General features: G+C 38.9%; 2 protein-coding genes across 2 annotated transcripts; one reads left to right on the top strand and one right to left on the bottom strand.

Moving 5' to 3' along the window:
* Nucleotides 1–9,830: 9,830 nt before the first annotated feature.
* On the bottom strand, nucleotides 9,831–16,052 carry LOC103719266 (PHD finger protein PERSISTENT TAPETAL CELL 1). The gene is made up of 3 exons (XM_039129360.1): nucleotides 15,077–16,052; nucleotides 13,912–14,203; nucleotides 9,831–11,386 (listed from the first exon to the last, which is right to left on the bottom strand). The coding sequence occupies exons 1-3, from the start codon at nucleotides 15,375–15,377 to the stop codon at nucleotides 10,012–10,014; spliced, it is 1,968 nt and encodes a 655-aa protein (XP_038985288.1). The 5' UTR covers nucleotides 15,378–16,052; the 3' UTR covers nucleotides 9,831–10,011.
* A 3,924-nt stretch (nucleotides 16,053–19,976) lies between these two features.
* LOC103723713 (2-keto-3-deoxy-L-rhamnonate aldolase-like) lies at nucleotides 19,977–21,000 on the top strand. The gene is made up of 3 exons (XM_039129629.1): nucleotides 19,977–19,996; nucleotides 20,307–20,805; nucleotides 20,977–21,000. The coding sequence occupies exons 1-3, from the start codon at nucleotides 19,977–19,979 to the stop codon at nucleotides 20,998–21,000; spliced, it is 543 nt and encodes a 180-aa protein (XP_038985557.1).
* Nucleotides 21,001–21,841: the final 841 nt, after the last annotated feature.

Here is a 21,841-nt window from a genome sequence, read left to right as displayed (position 1 = left end):
TAGAAGATTTGATTTCAGGCCTTGGCACATCTGTTAGTCTGTTTCTTGCTAGTCTTGCAAGATTGGTTGTTTAGATGCATCATTGACAATTGTCAGTCTAATTCGATTAAGATTGTTCGATCGTTGGGCCAAGTCCTAACCCTAATGTTGGATGATCGTATCCATTCAGTGTGAACAACAATTTGGCTTTTGTCTTCAACAAGCTCTCACATTATTTATATTCTTCTCTTCATGTTAGCCAAGGCATCTGCCAGAAAGCATGTCCCAACAAAAAGGGTAAAGGTCTTAGGTGTTAAAGGGACAAAATCTAGCTTCCACTTTATAGTGCAATGGTGGGCCTCTTCTTGTTGTAGATCCATGAGAATTTAATAAAAGAACAAGTTTATAGAAGGGGGGGCGAGTATTTATATGAGTCCTGTGTCAAAAATCATCTGATTGTTATGGCTTTTACGATCTATCCATCTAGCAGAAGCTAATCAATGAGAATAATGGAATGCAAGACACGTCTAGCTGCTGTCGATCTATAGTACACCTATTGGAGAATGTTTTCTAAGTTAGAGTTAGTATAAATTGCCATCTCAACCGCCAATGAGGCAAAACAAAGTGATTGATTGGTTCTATTTTTGGGACAGTGGCTCATTGTACCAACCCTCTAGGATATAAGGTCTATATATACAGTAAAGTTTGGAAAACATTAAGTTTCGATATGCTTTATCTTAGTAATATTTGGGAATGGTTTAACTTTGTTTAATGATCTAAAAGTGGTTGTTATAGTCATGGACCACCAACATGGAGTAATTTGTAGCTGGGTGAAATTTTCAGAGTAGCCATGATAACATGCAAGAGTTTTGAATGTGAAGATCTTTGGTAGATGGAAGTAGTGAGATTCATTTTTTTTGTTGACAATATTGATGATGATGATGACAATTAAACAATGTAACGGATGCTATTCCAACCAAACCTATTACAGGATCAATTCAGATTGGCTCTTATTCGTTTAGAAGATGCGGTTCGAGGAACTATATGTGGAGCAATCAGGCATAAATTAATACCGACTCCTCAAAATTTGGGCTTGACTTTCTGAATCAATTTTTCTTTGTTCTGCCAATAAATAATAGTTTTTCAAGAAAACTTCTCATAGAATAGAATAAGTGATGTGGCATGATCCAATGTTCTATCTATTCCACTTACTTTATTTTAACATATTATCTACATATAAAATATTTTTTTTCATTAAAAAGTAAAGTGAGAACAGCATACTAGGACAATAACTATTAGCCCGACTGGTTGGTGTTTGTCTTCTAATTAAGAGCTTGCTCTTGGAGAGGCATAGGGTCCTAGCTTTGATGAGGGCATATTGACACCATACTACTCACAAAAATAAAAAAGGGCTTCGTCCGCTGGCCACACATCTCTACTTAGAAAGTGAGAGGTTATATGTTTGATTCTTTTATATCTATATATATAGGGTAGGTTAAAGTGACATCTAGTGTAACTCTATAAAAGTTGCACCCTTTTTGAATAGGATGATTCATTAGATGTGAACTACTATTTTTCAGCTGATATACACCAAAAAATCATATGATTTGGAAATCCTCATCTTATATATCAAGTGGTTAAAAATTGGGCAGTTTAAATAACACAAAAATAGCTCACTCAATTCATATACCGGGGATCTTTAAATCATATATTTTTCATGAATAAGCAGTTTAGGTTATATATATATACATATATATAAGAGCTAAGCATCCAAGTGCACCTAAAAGGGTGTAGTTGATGTTTAAAAAACATTTTTATAACTTATGAATTATAGAACTACTGTATAAACAAAATTTGTTTGATAACTTGTAATAAAATAAAGGTGCTTTATACAAAAAGGTTCTTTTAAAAAAAAAAAAAAGCTTAAATTTGGCTTATGCTTATATGATTTGCATTATTTCCTTATTGGACAATGGATTTACTTCGTCCAAGCACTGTTTGGTTGACAAGTTCTGCAAATTTATTATATAGCCTGGTTGTTGAGTTTAATAAGATATATATATATATATATATATATATATATATATATATATATATTCTCCTTTTTTTATATAAAACCTGTTTTGTAGAAAATTATGTTTTATAATTATCTAGCTTAGAAAAATTCAAAAGCAATCAAACAGTCTCCCAAAGTTGACATATTAAAGGTGCACTTGAATTCAATAACTTCAAAGCTAATCAACTCCTTATATACTCAACCCAAACCCAACATATGGTTTTGCAAGTCATCTTGAAGTTCTTAAGTTGAATCAAAATCTCAACAAAGTTGGATTTAATTAAGCGTGTCATAACTAAATCTGTTGACACCAAACAGTCAGAAGAAAGCAAATTCCACATATATATCTGTTACCACATACTAAATAGTAAAGAAATGCTTCTTTTGATGGTTTATTCTGAGAGACAGAAATGCTGGGTTTATTCTCAGAGACTGAAATTGAAACCTTATACATGCTGGGCTCGGCGCTCCTTCAATGCTCCGTTATAGAAGGAGACCTTCGGGTAGCATGGAAAGGTCTATGTGCTGCACCTATCAAGACTCTAAAATCTGGCTCGAAGGGAACTCTGCATCTGTTATTCCTGGATTAATTGTCAAACCTCCTCCAAGTAGGCTTTCCTTCCAACTCCCATCTGATGATATTTGGAACACATCTCAGTCCCCAGTTTTGAACCCCATACGTAGTTGCTTCAACATTTGATCCATGCTGACTGAATGAGTTGTAGCTTTCAAAGACATTAGTTTCTTCTTTACTATTTTCTTTCTTGCTCTTGTGGCTTTGCTTCCCTGTAACCACAAGAAAAAGTAAAAAAGCACTGTCATTGTAGTGCTTCATATGAGCCATCTAGAAAGCATAAGCAAAGCTAAACTGCAACAACCTACGAGCTCAACCGAAAAAACTAGTCAGAAGATGTTATTTAGATATTTTGGTCTCATATGACTACCCAGATCTACCGATTATATAACTGATGTGAGACTAAACACATGCTTGCGTCAATCTTCACATACACTCTTTATCCAAACCTTCACATCCTTGGCAAGCTAAGCGTCTAAATCATTTAAATCCAATTACAGGTATCATAATGCCTATGGACAACCTAAATAAGCCCATACTCAAGCATGCCTCGTCCACATGGGTCATAGGCTAGGTCTGCTCTAATAGAAATTATAATAACCCGAAATTGATTTCTTTGGTTTCATATAAATACATACATGCTCGCATGGGTCATTACATATTGAAGGAACCCAAATAATGCCACATCGGCTATACACTAAACAGTAAATTTTGGATATTTATACGGAAATAAATTAAGAGCTCAAATGTACTTTCTGGCTAGCTTTTTTAGGTAAAATTTTGAGTTGTTACCACATGATATCAGAGCAGACTCAACCTATGATCTATATGAACTAGGAGACACTACGACACGAGTCTATTAACATCCCCACCTAGAAGTTGCTTGGAATCTCTATTTACTCCTTGCTCAGTGAAGCCAACGTCCATGGAGGGTTAAGATCTTTGAGACGCCATTCCCTTCTTTTATAGATGCACTGCCGTTGCAGCGGAATAGTCATACCTTTTCATGCCTTCGTCTGCGCCCCCCTCCTCATTAACCCCCACTTTCTTCCCATAACTTGCACTCTCCTTAACAAAGACATAATGATTCATGAATACATGTCATAAAAAAGAGAACAAGACAACTAAAACAAATGGGTCTAAAGCATCTAGAGTTAGTGGATGGAGGGTTCTCTTCTTTTCCCCTTTGCTATATTTTTACTAGTCCCTTCCACCCTTCCTCTCTTCTTTTGGTTGTCAAGTCCCTTTTTGTATGAGCCACCAGTCCATGTGCTCCCATCAACCTCACTCGTGGTGGTGGATCATCTCACATGAAAGACAAAAAAAATAAAACAAAGAGAGAAAGAGAGAGTGGTGCAATGTCACACTGAGAGGAGATGGATAAGAACCAAGGAGGGTCTTGATGCAACGCAAAAGTAATGTCTGAGTGTGACAGAGACAAATGGAGGTGCTCCGGGGAAAAAGAAGGATCTAAAGAAGACTTTGTGGTACAGGGGTTCAAATAGTTGTATAATGAGGTGGTTGCTTTCTTTTTAGCAAAGATAGACTCGAATCATTCAAGGGGGTTGGGGATCCTTCTATTTGGGCATCTCGGGGTCATTGGCCGCTGCACCTGTGTAAAGCTTGGTAGGAGTTCCTTTATTAAAGGTCCTTGTGTGACCACCTTGGGGCCACAAACAAGCCATGTGAAGCCCCTACCTATAAAATGGAAAAGTCAAAACATTGGAATCTTTGGGATGAGCTACTCCTTTTACAAATGGAACCCCACCTTGGGTCACTCACTACTCTAATAGCTTCTGAATCACTTAAAAACATTTTGTGATGTGCTGACTTGTGACTAGGGAACTACCCTCCTTTGAGGGACTTGATGTATGTCTCTCTTTGGTTGCTTTTTGGGCTGTTATGTAGTGTAGGCCATCCTTATAATCTAGTTAGGAATATTTTTTTTTTTCCCCTGTACACATGCTGTCATGCATGATGTCCATGTCTGCATGTGCATGTGCATCTTTGTTGTGTGTTTCCAAGATATTGTTATAATTAACCTAGATGGATTTTTTGTTTTTTGGTTATATTTTTGTCGTGAGTGCGTGCTTGTACACACACGTGTGCGTGCATACTTGAGGCATGTCCTTTATATTCAAAATGATAATACGATGTTAATGTATAAGTATCAAAACATCAAATCCTTGTTTATGTGCACTTCGGTATTTCTTCTTGTCTACGTTGGATCGGTCGAACACCTTACCCTCAATCTCCTATTAGCTGAAAGAGAGCTCTCCTAAATTTTAAAAATCGATGGGCAATATGAACATACTTTAGTTGTTATAGGAAATTACGGCCAATAGTTCATCAAATAAATCCCTTAAGCATGAATATGGAGATTTACAAACCTTATATAATGGCACGAGTATAGTGAGTTTGTAGATGATGCCGAGATGAGCAGGGCTTATGTGATATACCTACCGTTTTGTTTCAAAAATTAGTGGAATCATGACACCCAGGCCCAAATCAGGCTTAGCCCAAGTAGAAGTAAGGTAGCAAGGTAAGAATATTAGTGGTTTTGGATGCCTATGCAAATGATCTCAAGGCAGGTAGATTATGCCTATTATAATTAAAAAATTATATCTTGACATTGATGAGGAATTTCAACATGAGATTTTATCTAGGTAATGTGCATTATGTACCTTTTAAGTATATGAAATTTTGTGAATTCCTGATATCATTTTGAAGGTCAAATAATTACATGAACTCATCTATATATTCTGCAGAACCTGTCAGCTTCCAAAGTTGATACTAGAGTAGGCCAAAACCTGGCACAGAATTAGTATTTTCACATAAAATTTGGTAAGTTTTGGTAATAGTAGTGTAATGCAGTTCTGGAAAGTATCAAATTAATTCAATTGGTATGTTTATAAAGTTTCAAGATTGTCCTTGCTGGTTGCTGGAAAGACGCAGGATTTGAAAGTCTGAAATACCGGTGATTGTTACTCTGTTTAGAGATGGAACTAGGACCAAAAATTTGGTATGTTGTAGGCGGGGTTAGTTCAATGATTCACTGAAAATTTCATGGACATTATTTATTTTGAGGATAGAAAATACACAAATCCAAAAATTTTGTGTCATTGAATCATGAATGTAACCGATGTATTACTTAGTATTTTGATATGCTTTTTGTTTGGAAATTGTAGAGAATTATTGGTTACCTGAGTACATAGCTTGAACATGTGTTTGATAACTAATCACATCTACCGATGCCTGTCATGGGGTGTAATTGTGACAATATATCATTAATGCCCGATCATGTGACAATATATAATTGTGATAATATTAGTGATTCTTGGGCATGGAGTGTAAGCATGATATCTTGTTACCGATGCCCATCCATGGGTTTGTGAACGAAATCTTGTTATTGATGAGCAGTCAAGAGGCGTAGGCATGATATGTGATTGATGCCCGATCGTAATGTACACATGACAAAATATTAGTAATGCATGGTCATAGGGTGTAAGTGGGACATCTTGTTTTTGATGTCTAGTCATGGGGCTAAAACACGGCATCTTCTTACCAATGCAAAGATGAGGCATAAGTGTGATATGTGATCAATACTCAATCATGGGGCATAAGAATGACAATGTAGTAGCTATGCCCCATCATGGAGCATAAGCATGATATCTTGTTATCAATGCCCAATCACAAGGCATAAACATGACATTTTGTTATCAATGTCTAATCACGGGGCATAAGCATCACATGTGATCAATACCTAGTCCCAGAGTATAAGTTGATATTGCCTTATTTATCAGTTTTGATTTAGTTCTATAAACATGACATAAGCCAACAAGTGCATAACTCAAATAAAATGTTCTAATTAGACTGACTAAAACTCTAATGAAAGTATTTTCGAAAGAACTAACACACATCCCAAGTCCCGAGCCGTCATACATCTAGATCTACAAAACAGAAAAAATATAATAATAAGCTACACTAGCCGAGTAAGCAACATAATACCCCAAAGTGGGATCAAAGCATGTCAAATAATTTAGTTAAAAGCACAAATTTAAATTAGAAACTAAATTATTTCTCAAATAATGCATATTTCTTGAAATATACTATAGTTTACACAAGAAATGCCAAAAACAGAATCAGGAATCAGAAATCAAGCTATGGCCATATAACTCAGTGGCATGGGTCGTACAAAGTTTCAGAAACCACTATTATTAACCACAGGTGGCCGCAACGGTGTCCAAATATTACTATTCTAATCAAGGGGGATGAAATATCGAAATCAGTTTCTCACAGATTACAAGTCGACAGGGCCAACGAATAATCTTTATTCGTGGAGCCAAAGCAAATCATAGCCATGCTGAGAATGCATATTTATATAACAATTTTTTTATGATTTTCCGAATCATATTTTTCATATTTCATAATATAGCACATAATATATTTTAAAATCATAATATTAACATACCTGACCTATTTAACTAAATATGAAATAGATATTATAATTAATATTTAATTAACTAATTATTATTTTATCAAAAATTTAGAAAATACACTTTGAAGCATTAGCTACTTACCTCTTCTTGCTTCAAAAATTTTACTTCAATTAGACGAGTTAGATGCACCTGTTTAAATATAATTTAAACATCATAAATTTCATCATTATCGAAAAAATCAAGTGAAGTCAAAATCAAACACTACTAGCGAACAAACTCATGCCTCTAAATCAGGTCAATTAGGTGAAGATCAAAAATGGCTAAATCTAGCTGGAGATGAAGTAATGGGCCAGTCTATCGCCCGAGCATCGAGGCGGTTTAGGATCTTCAAACTGGATCAACTTGGATCCGAGCAACAAGAAAGTCAGTGCTTACTCTAGCATCCCTAAGCTTGTCTAGAGAGAGTCTCATAGAAAGAGAAAGTCCTATAGCGAGAGAAACTCCTGTAGGAAAAGAGTGGAGAAGAGAGAAAAAGTAGGAGAGGGGAGAGAATCTTAGCTCTGGTTTTGCTAGAGTTATGGGTTTGGGTCCGTCATAGTGGCATAGATCATCACAACATCTGGCCCATGGGCCAAAGAAAGAAATTAGCAATTTAGGAAAGAACAGCAAAATTCATATATTTATAGGGATTAATAATTAAATAAAAGAAAGAACGGGAAGAAGAACAAATAAAAACTAAGAAGAAGAAGAAGAAGAAGTCGGAAAGAAAGAGAGGGAAAGAAGGAGAAGGAAGTGGCCGAAGAAGAAGGTCTGACGACGACCGAGCCTGGGTGGTCGACGGCCAGCCGTCGGCAGCAAGCCAGAGCTCAATCCCTCAGCGGCCGTCCTAACCTCGGCTTTGAAGCCAAGAAAGTGGAGATCCATAGGCCAAGGGGGAATGGAAGTAAAAGAAAAGCAAAAGAAGGGAAGAACCCCAAAGAGATCTGATGAGAGAAGAGATGAGACTATGCATATCTTACCATACAGGCGAGAAGCTGAGATATCCAAGAAGAGGCAAATCTGCTGAGAAGCATCTAGCATCCGAACCGAGACCCACCGTCCATGAGCACCGCCAGATCTCCACCCACCATGCCAGGTCCGTCCTACGATCAGATGCAGGAAAGGACTGAGACCTAGATTTAGGGCAAGAGAGAAGAGGTCGGCGAGATGGGGATGATCCCTAACTCCGCAGCTTTATTTTTTAAATCTCAAATCAAAAGGAATTTCACCTACTCTCCGGATACCCATCTCTGCCGGCTGCAGAGATCCACCACTCCTGGGAGCAGCGGAGGTCGGGGTCCTCATAGCGTCGGCGACAGACTTGCTACATATGGAGGAGAAGCTTTCCCCCTTTCCATTACTGTCGTTTCCCCTCATTGTCACCTCCAACGATGCCATATCACGCCCCCCGCAGGAGATCTATCATCCATGCCCCAAAATTGAACATTTCCTCCGGTCAATCGCCTCCCCTAAAACTGTAGATATCGCTTCGATATCTCCTTCGAAGCCTTTGGATATCTCTCTCTCTCTCTCTCTCTCTCTCTCTCTCTGTCTCTCTTACCCCTTTCTTCTGAGCAAGACAAACAAAATAAATAGAAGAGACGGGGATCGGAAGGCAAGCGACGGAGAGAGGAGGGGAGGGGGCTAGGGATTTGTAAGAAGGGGGGAGGGCCTCCAACAACACTTTCCAAAGCGTCGTTGGGGGTGGAGGGTGTTGGGCAATCAGCCTCCGACGATGCTTTAAAAAGCACTGTTGGGGAATTAGCCTCCAACGACGTATTCTAAGGCGTCGTGGGCCATTTTGGTTTCCAATGACGCTTTTTAGCGTCATCTAAATCTGGCTACCGCTCGGGGGGAAAGCGTCGGTATCTCTCGACGCTATTTAGAAATGTCAGCAAATTTTGGCGCGCTGGCCAAAATCAGTAGTTAAGTGTCGGGAATAACTATTCTTTCTGTAGTGTACGATCAACTGTGGTCAATGGGTCTATGCTACAATAATCCCTTATCCGCATAGGCTGGGTCCCCTTTAATATTACTTTTGATAATACATGACCTCATTCAAAGCTAGTTGGAATATATTATTTGGATTCCTTAGTCATATATAGGTATCCAAAATACCCACTATGCATAACTAATGTGGTACTAAATACACGCCCTTACAAACATTCACATGGTTAAGCTTTTAACTGTGTAAGCTTTTCACAAGAAAACTGATCATCCAAGATGACATAGTATTGGGTAGTAACAAATGTTGGGTTGTTCATCAAAACGACACTAGAAGCATGTCGCTCGTAGGCTGAATGCTATTGTTAATGGAGAGCTAGTGCATATTACCGCGCTACCCCTTATTTGCTCCCAAGGGATCAAACAGCTAATGGCTTCTATATAAATCTAGATCATGGTAACCTTTCATGGAAGAGTGGCCGTTGTGCCTCACTACAATTCTCAAAAAGGATTCTTATTGCAACTTCGGAGAAGTCGCAGTGCTAATTTATTGATTCCCTGAACTCTCCTACGTACATCAAAGGATCCATCGTTGATGATGTCTTGTTCCAGACAAAGAACTGGATCTCTAAACTTCTATTTTTATGCTTGGATAGTTCTCCAATCTGGCTTGCTTTCTTGGTTGAAGGACCACAATGTTTCCTCAGTTAAGCTTCCAAGGGACCCGGAGTTGCTTCAACTGGATGATATATGTCTCATATATAGATGAAACATTTGGGACAGCAGAAGGCATGACTCCTCACCCGATGGGATCCACCCTATATGTTCCCCAATTCTATGTATTCCCATCAAAATCAGACATCTGTAACCACAAGCAACACTTTAATTATCTTGTTAATACAATGCATACTTCAGTATAATTCTTGTTTATCATCAACTAAGCCCTCAATAACTACTAAACCATTGAAGATGACCGCACTCTAATGGTGAATAGAAGGGAAGGAAACAATGCCATTCTCACACTGTCTACAAAGAAAGACATGAGGAATGTCCTCATCATTTGGAATTCTTACGCATCGAGTGTGCTGCCAAACTTCACATATATCGCAGCAAACCATCCGTTCACCATCCTCCTCCCTTGCACCACATGGACAATCTACCATCCCATTATTTTTCCCACATTCATAAATCTCCTCTTCATCCTTCTCAATTCTTCCCTCAACGATGATGCTAGTCCCTGACTTGATCTCCTCAGAAACCAAATCCGAGTCCTCTCCCTTGGCATCGATCAACATCTCAGCTACGAAGCTCTTCAGACCCCAATAAGTCTCCCTGAAGTACCTCTCAACGTCCTCTTTTAAGTTGGCCATCCTTGCATGAATAGGTATAGCTACTATATCGTACGGTGGCAACTCCTTCATGGTAATTTCCACTTTAGTCTGATCGTTTCTGATCCGGAGCATGCACGTTAGTTTCATATGTCCTTCGCTTTCAACTTCCCTGACTGACGGGAATGGTTCTTCGCAGTCCTTCACAAGGTGTTTGATGTCAAGGATCATTCTTACTGCCATTGGAATAGCACCAAATATACCTGTGGCTGTTGTTGGCCTTTGCTCTTTGAGGATGTGCTTGTATAGATACAGCATGTCTCTCATGATCTGCACCCTTGTAATCTGGAATCCGACCCTCGCCTTCCAATGACCGCCTGATGGCAAGCCATCGAGGTTAGGAAACACACTTGAAATGTCTTCCAAGCAGTATTCCAACACTTTGGTTACTGGATTCACCATTCTTCGAACAATGTAGTTCCCCACAATGTGGTTTCCAAGCGATTTGAGCACGTAGTCAAGCAGGCCCGTATCGCCAATGTAGTTTCTAGCAGCATCCCTGACCTCTTGCCTTGTTACCCATTTGAACTGAGACTTCTTAAGTGCTTCCACAATCACCTGAGCAGCCATCTCCACACGTTTCACTGACCATCTGCATGTAGCTTCGGTTATAATTCCATGGTAGTCCATAGCAGTGGCAGGGTGTTGGGGTAGGCGTGCCTTCAGTTCAATCATGAAGTGAAAGAGTTGGCCTAGGGTTCCAAGTGTGTGACTGCAGACTCCCTGATATCTGGTGACAATCATTGAGATTTCATGACTGGAGAAGGCAAAGTGGGGAATTAAAAGGCAGAGTGGGAGGGCTCGCAAGGCTTCAAGAGATTGTTTGTACATTTGATGAGTGATCCCATAGCTTCCATGGCCAAATTTGTAGCCCCATTGTCCAAACCAAGACTCACCATAGGCCACCCCATGGATTAACCTTAGCTCCATGGTTCCCTTCCTTGCCTCGTCAATCAAGCTCACCTTCCTTCAAAAAATAAGAATAGATAAAATTCAGCTTGAGTTTTTTTCTCTCTTTTCTTTTGTCTAAAATCATCACATGAGGTTTATGTCGTGCATTCTCTAGAAATGAGTTTAGTAACAATTGGAAATTAGAACCAGGCTAATCTATATTGGACATGCATTCCATTTAAGGCCAGAGTTTTTACATTCAGGATGTATGGCAAATCAGAAGCTGTGGAACTGGAAGGAGGGAACGCTTGTGTAATTATGATTTTTGTAACCAAAAACCATGTCTTTTTCTAATTGCAATTATGATCTCTACCTCTAAACTTATTTTGGTACCACATGAATCTAAAGAGATGGTCTCTGGAAGTTATGGGTGTATGTAGGGAAAGCATACATCCATATCTGGGCTAAGTTGAAAATTATTGAGTATCTCATAGATTGAAGTACATACGGGGATGTAGCTCAAATGGCAGAGGGCTTGCTTTGCATGCGAGAGGTGTACGGGGTGTGACACCCTGCATCTCCATTGCTAAAAGTTTTTGCTTTGAGCTTCCAATTTTATTTCTTGAAAAATGAAATAATCTGGACTTCCACTACTCAAAAAAAAAGGGAGAAAAACATGAAATAACAAAAATAACAAACTCTTACACAATTATTTAATATTCATGATATATAATAATACATTGAAACCAGTGAGGACTGATAGGGGTAAAATAAATTTAAAGAAAAATGAAACAAGGTGCAATGCCTTTAATTAGTGCAAAAAACAAAAAGGAAAAATGACAAAAATAATATTTAAGATATGTTGTGCTTGGCTTTTTTAGGATTTTTTTCTAAATTTTGGAAAAAGTAGAGGTTTCTCTCTCCTATTTATTTAAAAAGGCATACATATTTACATGTATGGATTTTGCTATGAGATATTTTTAACATATTTTAAGGTGGTACTCATGAAGCCTAGCCATCCATTTGAGAAGGGGTAAGAATATAATTCTGCATATAATCCGGTTTCATTCGAGTAATCGGAGCAGCACAAGTTGTGGTAATGCATGAATGGTGAAAGATCAGGTAGAGATGGACTGCCGGAAATGGCGGCTTGGAGCCTGAGACAGAGAGATGGGAAAGAGGCAGTAAATCAGAGTCTTGAAGCTATTTTCATAAAGAATTATCATGACTAAGAGCACGGTGGTGGGGAATCTAAGCCAGAGGTGATGAAATGGTACTATTAGACAGCTGTGGAAGGGGAATGTGATGGCTGAAAGAATTGCGTGGAGAGAGATTAGGGCAAGGAAGCCGATGAGAAGGAGGGGTTTTAGATTGATCAGAAGAGAAAAATGGGAGGATATCAATTATGATCCTCCATTTTTTTCCAAAATATGGTATTTGCCATTTTTACCTGGGCTTCTCACCAGCTTTAACCGGTTGTCATAGGAAATATCAGGGGACATTCATTATATACTAGCTAGTAGAGAAAAAATTCTAAAAGTTATTTTGTATAGATTTTAGGAAGTACTATATCAAAATCCTAACACATGTATATACATACACAAATACATACATATATATAGATATATAGATATATGGGCACAGCACCAATGGATCGAATTGTTGGATGTGATCTCCAAATTGTTTTCTATTAAAAAATCATGTGATTTGGAAGGTTGCTCTCTTTTAACCTAGAAGTTATAGGTCTATAATACGAAAATAGCCTCTCTATGTGCAAAGATAAGGCTGCATACATGTGACCCTCTCCAAACCTCACAATAGTGAAAATTTATATATTGAGCCATCACACATGCACACTTGGCATTGTTTAACAACTAATTCTGAAGTTAGGGTTAGGGCTAGAAATAGGTCGAGTAGGATCGGGCCATGCCCCTACCAAACCCGACCCAATTTTTTTTTCGAGTTTCGGACCGAGCTTAGGCCCAAAATTTTTTGAATAATCCAAGCTCAAATCCGACCCGAGCCTAGGCCCGAGCCCAACCCGAATCCGATTGGGACGGCCTTAATTATCCGTTCAAGCCAAAAATAGGGCTGGCCTAAATCCAATTGAAGTTTGATATTTCATAATAGTGTTTTAAAAATAAATGAGTAGCTAAAAATTAGGCTCTCTCCTATAACACAAGTAAATAATGCATGATTCATTATTCTCAGCTAAAGTCATTTTAGTTTGTCTTTTACTTCATCATTATTCTATCTAAATAATAATATACAAAAATAAGTTGATTCGGGCTTGAATTCAGGCTCTATTTCCGGCTTTCTTCGAGCTCAGGCTTGGCCCAGGTCCGAGCCCGGTCAATAACATACTCGAACCTAATACGAAAAGTAAATGGGCTTTACATTTAAGTCCAAATCCGATCTGAACTCTTTCGGACCTAGCCAGAAGCCCGACCCAATGGGCCTCGGGCTGGCCCGAGACCATTTCCAGCAGTAATCAGGTACCAAGTTTCCAAATTAATAGAGTTTAACATGTAATGTTATTTTGTATTTATTTTCTATATTCCTCCTCTTAATTCAAATGGAAAAGAGAGGGCAGTGTGCTACCTTACTTGTAATGCGCCGCATATTCGATCCCATAAATCTAGAATTTGATGACCTGAAACGAAATAAGAACCTCCTTCAAAGCCATTGATGCAAAGCAGATGCCCAAAACCATTTGAATGAATTACGCCATGTAGTAAGTGGCCTTCCAAGTCCTGTGATTTTGATCCTGTTGTTGCTTTCTTGAACCCTTCATTGCTAACCTTGATGCTGAGTTCCTCCGCTTCTGTTATAGCATCCTTTGCAGGTAACACAAAGTGATATCTCTTGTTGCAGATCATATGGTGACCCCAACCTACAAGGTGGACCTCTCAAAGGAAAACAAATCATAATTTCTCCAAAGAATACAAGTAAATTTCTTCTAGAAGATTATGGCAGAAGCAAATATTTGAATTTCCCTCAAAAAAGAAGTAAATGTTTGGAGAAAAATCATCTTAATGGAAATGGAACTGGTATTTTACCAGATGTGATTATCAAGTAAAATTTCATCAAAATACCCTTCCAAAGATTAGCTATGAAAGAACGGCTATTAAATTTAATATATAGTTATATTAATAATGTTGCCTCAACTCTGCAAATAATTCAATTTTTCATAGTTTAACTCACAACTCCTTTTTCTTTTTCCCTTTGAGTGGAAATTGTTTAATCAACAGGGATTCATTTCATCAGAGGTAAGACAAAACAGTCAAGAACCCAACAAGCACCTTGGTAGAGTTGTAAAGGCAAAGGTATACAAAAGAATGCAGCAGAAAGCCTGCTAAGAAGGTAAATAAGAAAGAAAGAACCAAAGAGTCCATTAAGATTGTCTAAATTTCTTTCTAGAACAGAGAATTCAGAAAATTTACTCTAGTAAATTAGAAATTATATATACCAGAAAAAAACTGGAAATAATGTTTAGTAGTTAGTAATCCAGCCCTGAAATGACCAACATGTACGTTCTTCTACATTTACCGGGTCGCCTAAGGTTCAATGTAAGGGATTCCTCCAGCATTTTTAGTATATTTCTCTTCATCTTCTTCTTCATAGTATTAGATTAGCAGTAAAACTTTGCTTCGATCATTGTTCATATCAATTAACTAAATCATAATTGAGATTTGATGTTTAGATGATTCAAATTCAGGTGAACAAAAATTAAGACAAATTAACTAAGATGCCCATATGATAGTACCAGCAGAATGGCAATAGCGACATCGGCGGCAAAGTGACATTCCAACCAGTTCTTCGACGATGAACAGCCTCAAAATTGTTTGAGGATGGCGATGGAGTTCAAGTTGAAACGATCGAAACTTCATATCTTCATGATCAGGAGCCTCTAGGTGCCCATACCCTAAGAGGGCTTCAATGTTCTCTTGGAACGTGCCATTGAAATCGGTTGGCTGTCCAGGCTCACCGAAGGAATCGAACGTATAGATTTGGTCCCCTCGCTTCCTCTTTCTTGAACCTCCAAGGTTGTTATGCATCTTTGCCATGAACAGAATCTCAGAGCTGAACTGAACGTGAGGCTTTTATTTAGATGTGCATGAACATGAGATGTAAGTCTATAAAGTTTGATCACACACTTAGTGCCTAGCTATTAAATTTGAAAGGAACCAAACATGCAATGCCTTATCAAATTGGCTTGCATGACTACTTGCTTTCAGCATGATCCATTTCTAAACTCCAAATAGACCTTCGATCATGTCGTGGGAGCCTATGGTATGATGGAAGATTCGAGTTTTTTAATCGAACCATGCTTTCGTTCATGCACCTCTCACTGGTGAGAAAGGCTCGTAGCGATCACCAGGAGAGTCATCAATTTCTCCATAGTCTCCGACATTATCTCAAAAATGGAGAGATGGAACAAGGATAAAGAAAAATAAAATGTGCCTTGGCTAACCAACCATCGAGAAGTTATTAGTTTAAAGAATCATCCTATAGGAGTTGATTACTATTCAATTTAGGAGAATGGGATGCATGCTCTTCTATAACTTCTCCTCTATGTGAAATGTATGAATTCCTCCTGGTTTCTTTGAGTTAGGTAGCAAATTAGTTAGGGGAAGATTGCAGGGAGGAACCAAGTGGAAGAGAATCAATCTGGAATCTACATTCATAGTTTGGAAGAAACTGAATTTTAGTAAAAAAAAAATTGTCTTGGTTCGAGCGATCACAACATTGGCACTAGGAGAAGAATCGAAGCTTAATAAAAATGAAACCACGTTTTATGTGTTTAGCTGTATCTATATGGGCTCGAGTTATCTCACATTACATATTGGCTTGGTCCAAGTTGTGAATTTTCTAGGTGTTATATTCTTTTCGAGTTATCTCACATTACATGCATCCTGTTCAGATTCAAATTCAAACGCTCTATAATCTGTATGCATTTCATGAGAATTGACCATGCTTTCATCAACTTGATCCAAATGTTAGTCACATTAAATGTGACAAGAAAGTATATATCAAGCACATACAAGGTGAGAATAGCCTATGTGAGGATGATTACTCTCGTATGTAAGATCCATAACCCTAGAAATGCCAGTATAATCCTCTTTTAAAATGATTAATTAGTAATGGCCAAACTAGGTTACTGATTACTAAACAACAAATCAAACATTAAGTAATTTTTCTGGAAAAAAAAACACCTAGGTAATTGAATGCAACTAAAAATTTTAGCACATGGATTGCATGTGAATGTGCAACTAACGTATTGCCATTAGAAATAAAAAAACTTGAACACAAACACATCCACAAGACCAAGAAGTTCAAACTATGCCCCTAATTCCTCTGTGAAATAAACAATCAAACATCCGATAGTATGCAATTATAGGATTAAATGAGCCTGGAGTTAAAGCATATTAAACAAGATTTAAGAAACCATGCATTTGATAGAGCCTAGGATTATAGCATATCGACGGGTTGCCATTGAATGGAACAAAATATTTGTTTTGGGGACCACTACATGTAATAACTCTTGGATCTTACCCAGAATGACTAATTGGAAGTTGTTATTTGAGTTCCTTGGCTCTGTATAAGATATAAGGTCTACACCATGCACAACCAACGTGGGATTAAATATAGAGTTTTTTTTGCATGAATACCCTTCTAAAAATTCAAATTTGCATGAATACCATCTTAAAATTTATATTTATTTTTGTATCCTCATAAAATACTATTTTTGTACAAATGCCTCTAATACAACGTGATCGTCTTATAAATAATTCTTTTTGTACAACTACCCATTAAGGGTATTTTAGTCATTTTAATTTGAAATTATTAATTTTTTAACGGCATTAGATGGTATAGGTACATATGCAAAATATAAGGATAAAAAAAGAGTAGAATAGCAAAACAAGTGTTCTATGAGGATATACATGCAAATCTCAATTTGAGAAGGGTATTCATGCAAAAAAACCCAATATACACCTACACAAGTCCTCGCGCACTCTCTTAATTTAAGCCCTAGTATGTATCCTCACTAGATTATGGGTCCAAATCTAATAAAATCCGATGACAAACACCATAATTAGTATATAGTCAACTCCAAATGAACCTGTACTATAGTGTCCTAGTCCACATGGGCTATAGATGGGTCCGCTCTGATACTATCTATACTAATTTACAACCTCATCCAAAAAAGTGAGTTAGTATTTATATTCCTTGGCTCTATATAAGTGTCCAAGATCTACCAAGTGCGTAGCCGATGTGGAACTAACACATATCCACATAGGTTCTCACAATCTTTCCGAAAGAATTAGCCCAAGTCATAAACACTATGATTAGCCTGTGATCAACCTCAAAAGAACTTATGCCGCAATATCACTAGTCCATATGAGCTATGAACCGGTCCCCTATGATATTATTATTAATAACTCAAGATCTTACTTGAAAAAATAAGTTGAAAATGTTATGTGAATTCTATGGCTCTATATAAAGATTCAAAATCTATTGTTGTATAGCCGATATGATACTAAACATATGCCCACGCAAGTTTTCATACTATCTCTCCAATAAGTCCAAATTTGACGTTGTTCTCGTGGAGAACTATCTATCTTCTTCTAATTGATTCCCTGTAAGATATCTATGAACCGAAGTCAGTAGCAATACAGAATAGCTATGCAAGGAATTCAACCCACTTTTGGTCCCTTTGACGCAAAGTAGGTGCCGTACCTGCGCCCACACTTTTTACTCGGCTTGAAAAAACGGCATTGTGATTGGGTTACGAACTCCCCGTATATTCCGAAAAAACTGCTGTCTCACAGACAAGAATTAGAGCACGAGGCTGTTAGCCAACAGAAATAGGGCTGCAAGAAGTTGAGTTCTTGAATTATTTAACATATTTTAAAATATTCCCAGGACAACAACTTGATGTGATCCTTAAATTTTCTCTTACAAAAATTTTGCCCTTGAATTATTATGGCTTGAATTTTGTGCTTAAACGATCATTATTTATAATGCTGTGAACCAAGAGAATCACCAAATTTGATAAGAACTACTTTAGCCACCACGTAGAGGGCTGGATATAGAGTCCAGGAACGAGATCCATTAGATCAAAAAGCCGAACCATGATCCAAATTTCTGGAGCCAAACCAAAAAAAAAAAAAAAATCGACAAAGATTTTGATCAATCCAAGAAGAATCATGCGAAGCAATAGAAAGTAAAGTTGATATACAAGTCGAAATCTACCTCAGAATTTTAGCTTCATCAAGTTTATTTCTACTAATTATATCAATTTTTAGAGAGCTAGTCTTATTCAAATTAAAAGAAAAATCCGACTCAAATTGTATAAGTGCGGACTTCACTACTACTACTATAAATAGAGGCTATGTAACTTAGTTTTAATTCATCAATTGATCAATGAAAAAAAAAAGGAGATGTAAACCGTACTTCCATAATGTCTCCATCTTTTTCTAAGTTTCTTTTGAAAAATCCAAGTTGAGTAGATTAAGAAAATTCTTCCTTCTCTTCGATTGGATCACGTTTCTAACATCTCCCTCTTTCCCAACACACCCCGCAAAAAGAAGGAAAAAGAGGATATATAAAGATAACTTTTCAATCTTAATGCATAAATTTGCACACTTATATTGTGGGGACCATGTAAGTTGTGTTTAGTCATACATCGGCTACGCTAGGTACATTTTGGATAGTTATAGAGGGACAAGAAACTCAAAAAATATTTTTTAAATAGCTTTTTTAAGCTAAAGTCTTGGTTTATTATAAATAGTATTAAAGCAAATTTAACTCATGGTCTATGTGGACTAGGGAACACTGCAATATAAGCCCACTTGAATTAGTTATAGATTGTTCGTAGTGCTTGTAATTGAATTTATAGTTCTTGTGAATAGATTTGGACATTTACTCTTGCAAGGACTCCATTGAGTTATATGAGGGGAGAATGTGAGGATGTTTTTAGTTCTACATAGCTATACATTAATAGATCTTAGGTACTTATATAGGACCAAAAAATCTATCTTATATATTTATATATGGCATGGTTGGCGAAACCATCCTAAACCGCCTTGTTTGGGGTATACCAAACCATGCCGGTGGCGGACCAGGATGGTTTCAGCAACCAAAATAATAAACCAACGACGGAGGGGGAGAAGGAGAAGAAAAGAGAGAAAAAGAGAGAAAGCAGGGGAGGAAGGAAGGGAGGAAAAGAGGAAGAAAAAAAGAGAGAGATAGAGGCCGGCCGGCGGAAGGCCGGAGAGTCGTCGTGCATCGACTTTCACTTAAAAATTACAAAAATAAAAAGAGGCCCCCTCCGGGACCCTATTTCAAACGAAATAGGAGAATCGAAGGTGGAGCCCCACCTTTGTGTGACTCGTCGGTCCTCCGCCAGCCTCCCTCCCACTCTCTCCCTTCTCTTTTTTTTCCTCTCTCTTGTTCTCTCTCTCCCCTGTCCCCTATAATGTATTGCCGCCTAGCTCTGGTTTCGGCACAACAGTCCTTGATATAAGGTCAAAAAAATTAAATAATATTTTGTAACTAGCCTTTTTTGCGAGAACCTGGAGAGATAGTACGAAATTTTCTATTATTATAATAGTATAACAAGGTTTATTAGCTGTCTTGGGAGCAGCAAAAGTGGTAGCAAGATGGTGGCACTACAGAAAAAGTCGGTTTTACCGACGCTTTTCACAAGCGTCGGCAATATTTGGTCTAGCGTCAAAATTTGCGGACGCTTATAAAAAGCGTCGGCAAAGGACGATGCTAATAAGCGTCGGTGTAGTCGCCGGATAAGACGACGCTAAAAAGCGTCATCAGAAACGAGCCCTCTCTCTCTTTCCGTTTTCCCGGCCACCGCCCTCCACCCTCAACCCATTCCAGAGTTTTTTAAGAGGGGATCATCATCCCCATTCCTCGTCCATTCCTCGTCTTCTCTCTCTCTCTCATCATCATCGCCCCCCCTCCCTAACCCCCTCCAGATTCAAGAAGCAGAACGGCTCCGGCGATGATATCTTCGCCCGCCTCTTCGCCGCCTCCTTGGATCCCGACCTCGCCCCCCTCTCCCTCGAACCGCGGATCCTCAAGTCCCGCCTCATCACCGGCGAGACCCTCTACGGCCTCTTCCTCCTGTGCTCCTCCCCAACCCTCGCCGAGATCGCTGGCCTCGCCGGCTACGACTACGTGGTCGTCGACATGGAGCACGGCTCTGGCGGCATCGCGGAGGCCCTCCCCTGCCTCCTCGCCCTCGCCGCCGCCCGCACCCCGGCCATCCTCCGCCTTCCGGAGCTCTCCGCCGCCTGGGCCAAGAAGGCCCTTGATCTCGACCCCCAGGGACTCATGTTCCCCATGATCGAGTCCCCCGGCGCCGCCGAGCTCGCCGTCTCCTTCTGCCGTTTTCCGCCGCGCGGCGTCCGCGGATCCGTCCACACAGTGGTGCGCGCCTCCGCCTACGGCATCGACGACGGCTACCTGGCGCGGGTTGACGAGAAAACCAGTCCTCCTCCATGGCGTGAGCCCAAAACCACCATTTCTCTCTCTCTCTCTCTCTCTCTCTCTCTTTCCCCGAATTTTTGCTATTTTATATTGTGTTTGCTGTATAAGAACTGATTGTTTCCTCTCTTTTTTTAACTTTTATTTGTTTGAATTTAGTTTACTCGTTCGAGACCTGCTTGACTCTCTTTGTATCTTTAATATGCTTCTTGATTACTAATATGAAAATAAATGTTCGTATATGTGCCGCTTGTATCTGTCACGCCCCGGATCCGGTTCCGTGACACGGCCGTGCTATTGCCGACTATCGCCCACAGTAGCACGCAGCCTCATACAGGGTAACAGGTAGCCAAAAGGATTTATCCTTATATATATATATTAAAAGTTTGCAGTACAACCTTCAAGTTTGAAAACCAAAAATACAGAACTTCTAGGCTATTCATATGTACAGAAGTATATAAGCTTCTCCAAAAATACGAAGCTCTGTAACAAAATAAAAACATGTCTGATGGCAATCACTGGTGAGGATCTGAAAGAAAACGAAACATAAACAGATGTGAGTTACACGGCTCAGTAAGTAATCCTGCATAATCCTACCGGATCAACCAGTAGACTAAACATGTAAATTAGGGTTTTGAGAAGCTGACATGCATGTTTATCTAAAAATCATCCTGGCATAATAAGTATGCAATTTAAACAAAGCAGTAGTGCAAATCACAAAATTTTTCATAAAATATGCATATGAAACCGTGCCCCGGCATGCCGTGGTCCTTTTTCTCTCGGATGCTACTGCGAAGTCAGACTCGACCACTGGCGGGGCCAGCTCAGTTACTATTCAGCCACTGGCGGGGCAGCTCAGTTACTATTCAGCCACTGGCGGGGCAGGCCCAATTCCAATTCAGCCACTGGCGGGGCAGGCTCAGTTACTATTCAGCCACTGGCGGGGCAGCTCAGTTACTATTCAGCCACTGGCGGCTCAGTCATTCTCAGTAGCATCTTTGAGCCCATTATAGTGCCTCTGGGG

This window comes from Phoenix dactylifera, chromosome 8, assembly GCF_009389715.1.
Source record: "Phoenix dactylifera cultivar Barhee BC4 chromosome 8, palm_55x_up_171113_PBpolish2nd_filt_p, whole genome shotgun sequence".
Classification (NCBI taxonomy): domain Eukaryota; kingdom Viridiplantae; phylum Streptophyta; class Magnoliopsida; order Arecales; family Arecaceae; genus Phoenix; species Phoenix dactylifera.
This window is presented reverse-complemented; position numbering and strand designations above follow the sequence as displayed.

Excerpts from the sequence above, each read along its gene's own strand:
- LOC103723713 (XM_039129629.1), top strand. The coding sequence starts at position 19,977 with ATGGTGGCACTACAGAAAAA. Across the intron at positions 19,997-20,306 it reads ATGGTGGCACTACAGAAAAA|ATTCAAGAAGCAGAACGGCT; the intron begins GTCGGTTTTACC and ends AACCCCCTCCAG. Across the intron at positions 20,806-20,976 it reads ACGACGGCTACCTGGCGCGG|TTTACTCGTTCGAGACCTGC; the intron begins GTTGACGAGAAA and ends GTTTGAATTTAG.
- LOC103719266 (XM_039129360.1), bottom strand. The coding sequence starts at position 15,377 with ATGGCAAAGATGCATAACAACCTTGGAGGTTCAAGAAAGAGGAAGCGA. Across the intron at positions 14,204-15,076 it reads TCGCTATTGCCATTCTGCTG|GTTGGGGTCACCATATGATC; the intron begins GTACTATCATAT and ends TCCACCTTGTAG. Across the intron at positions 11,387-13,911 it reads TGCGGCGCATTACAAGTAAG|GAAGGTGAGCTTGATTGACG; the intron begins GTAGCACACTGC and ends TATTTTTTGAAG.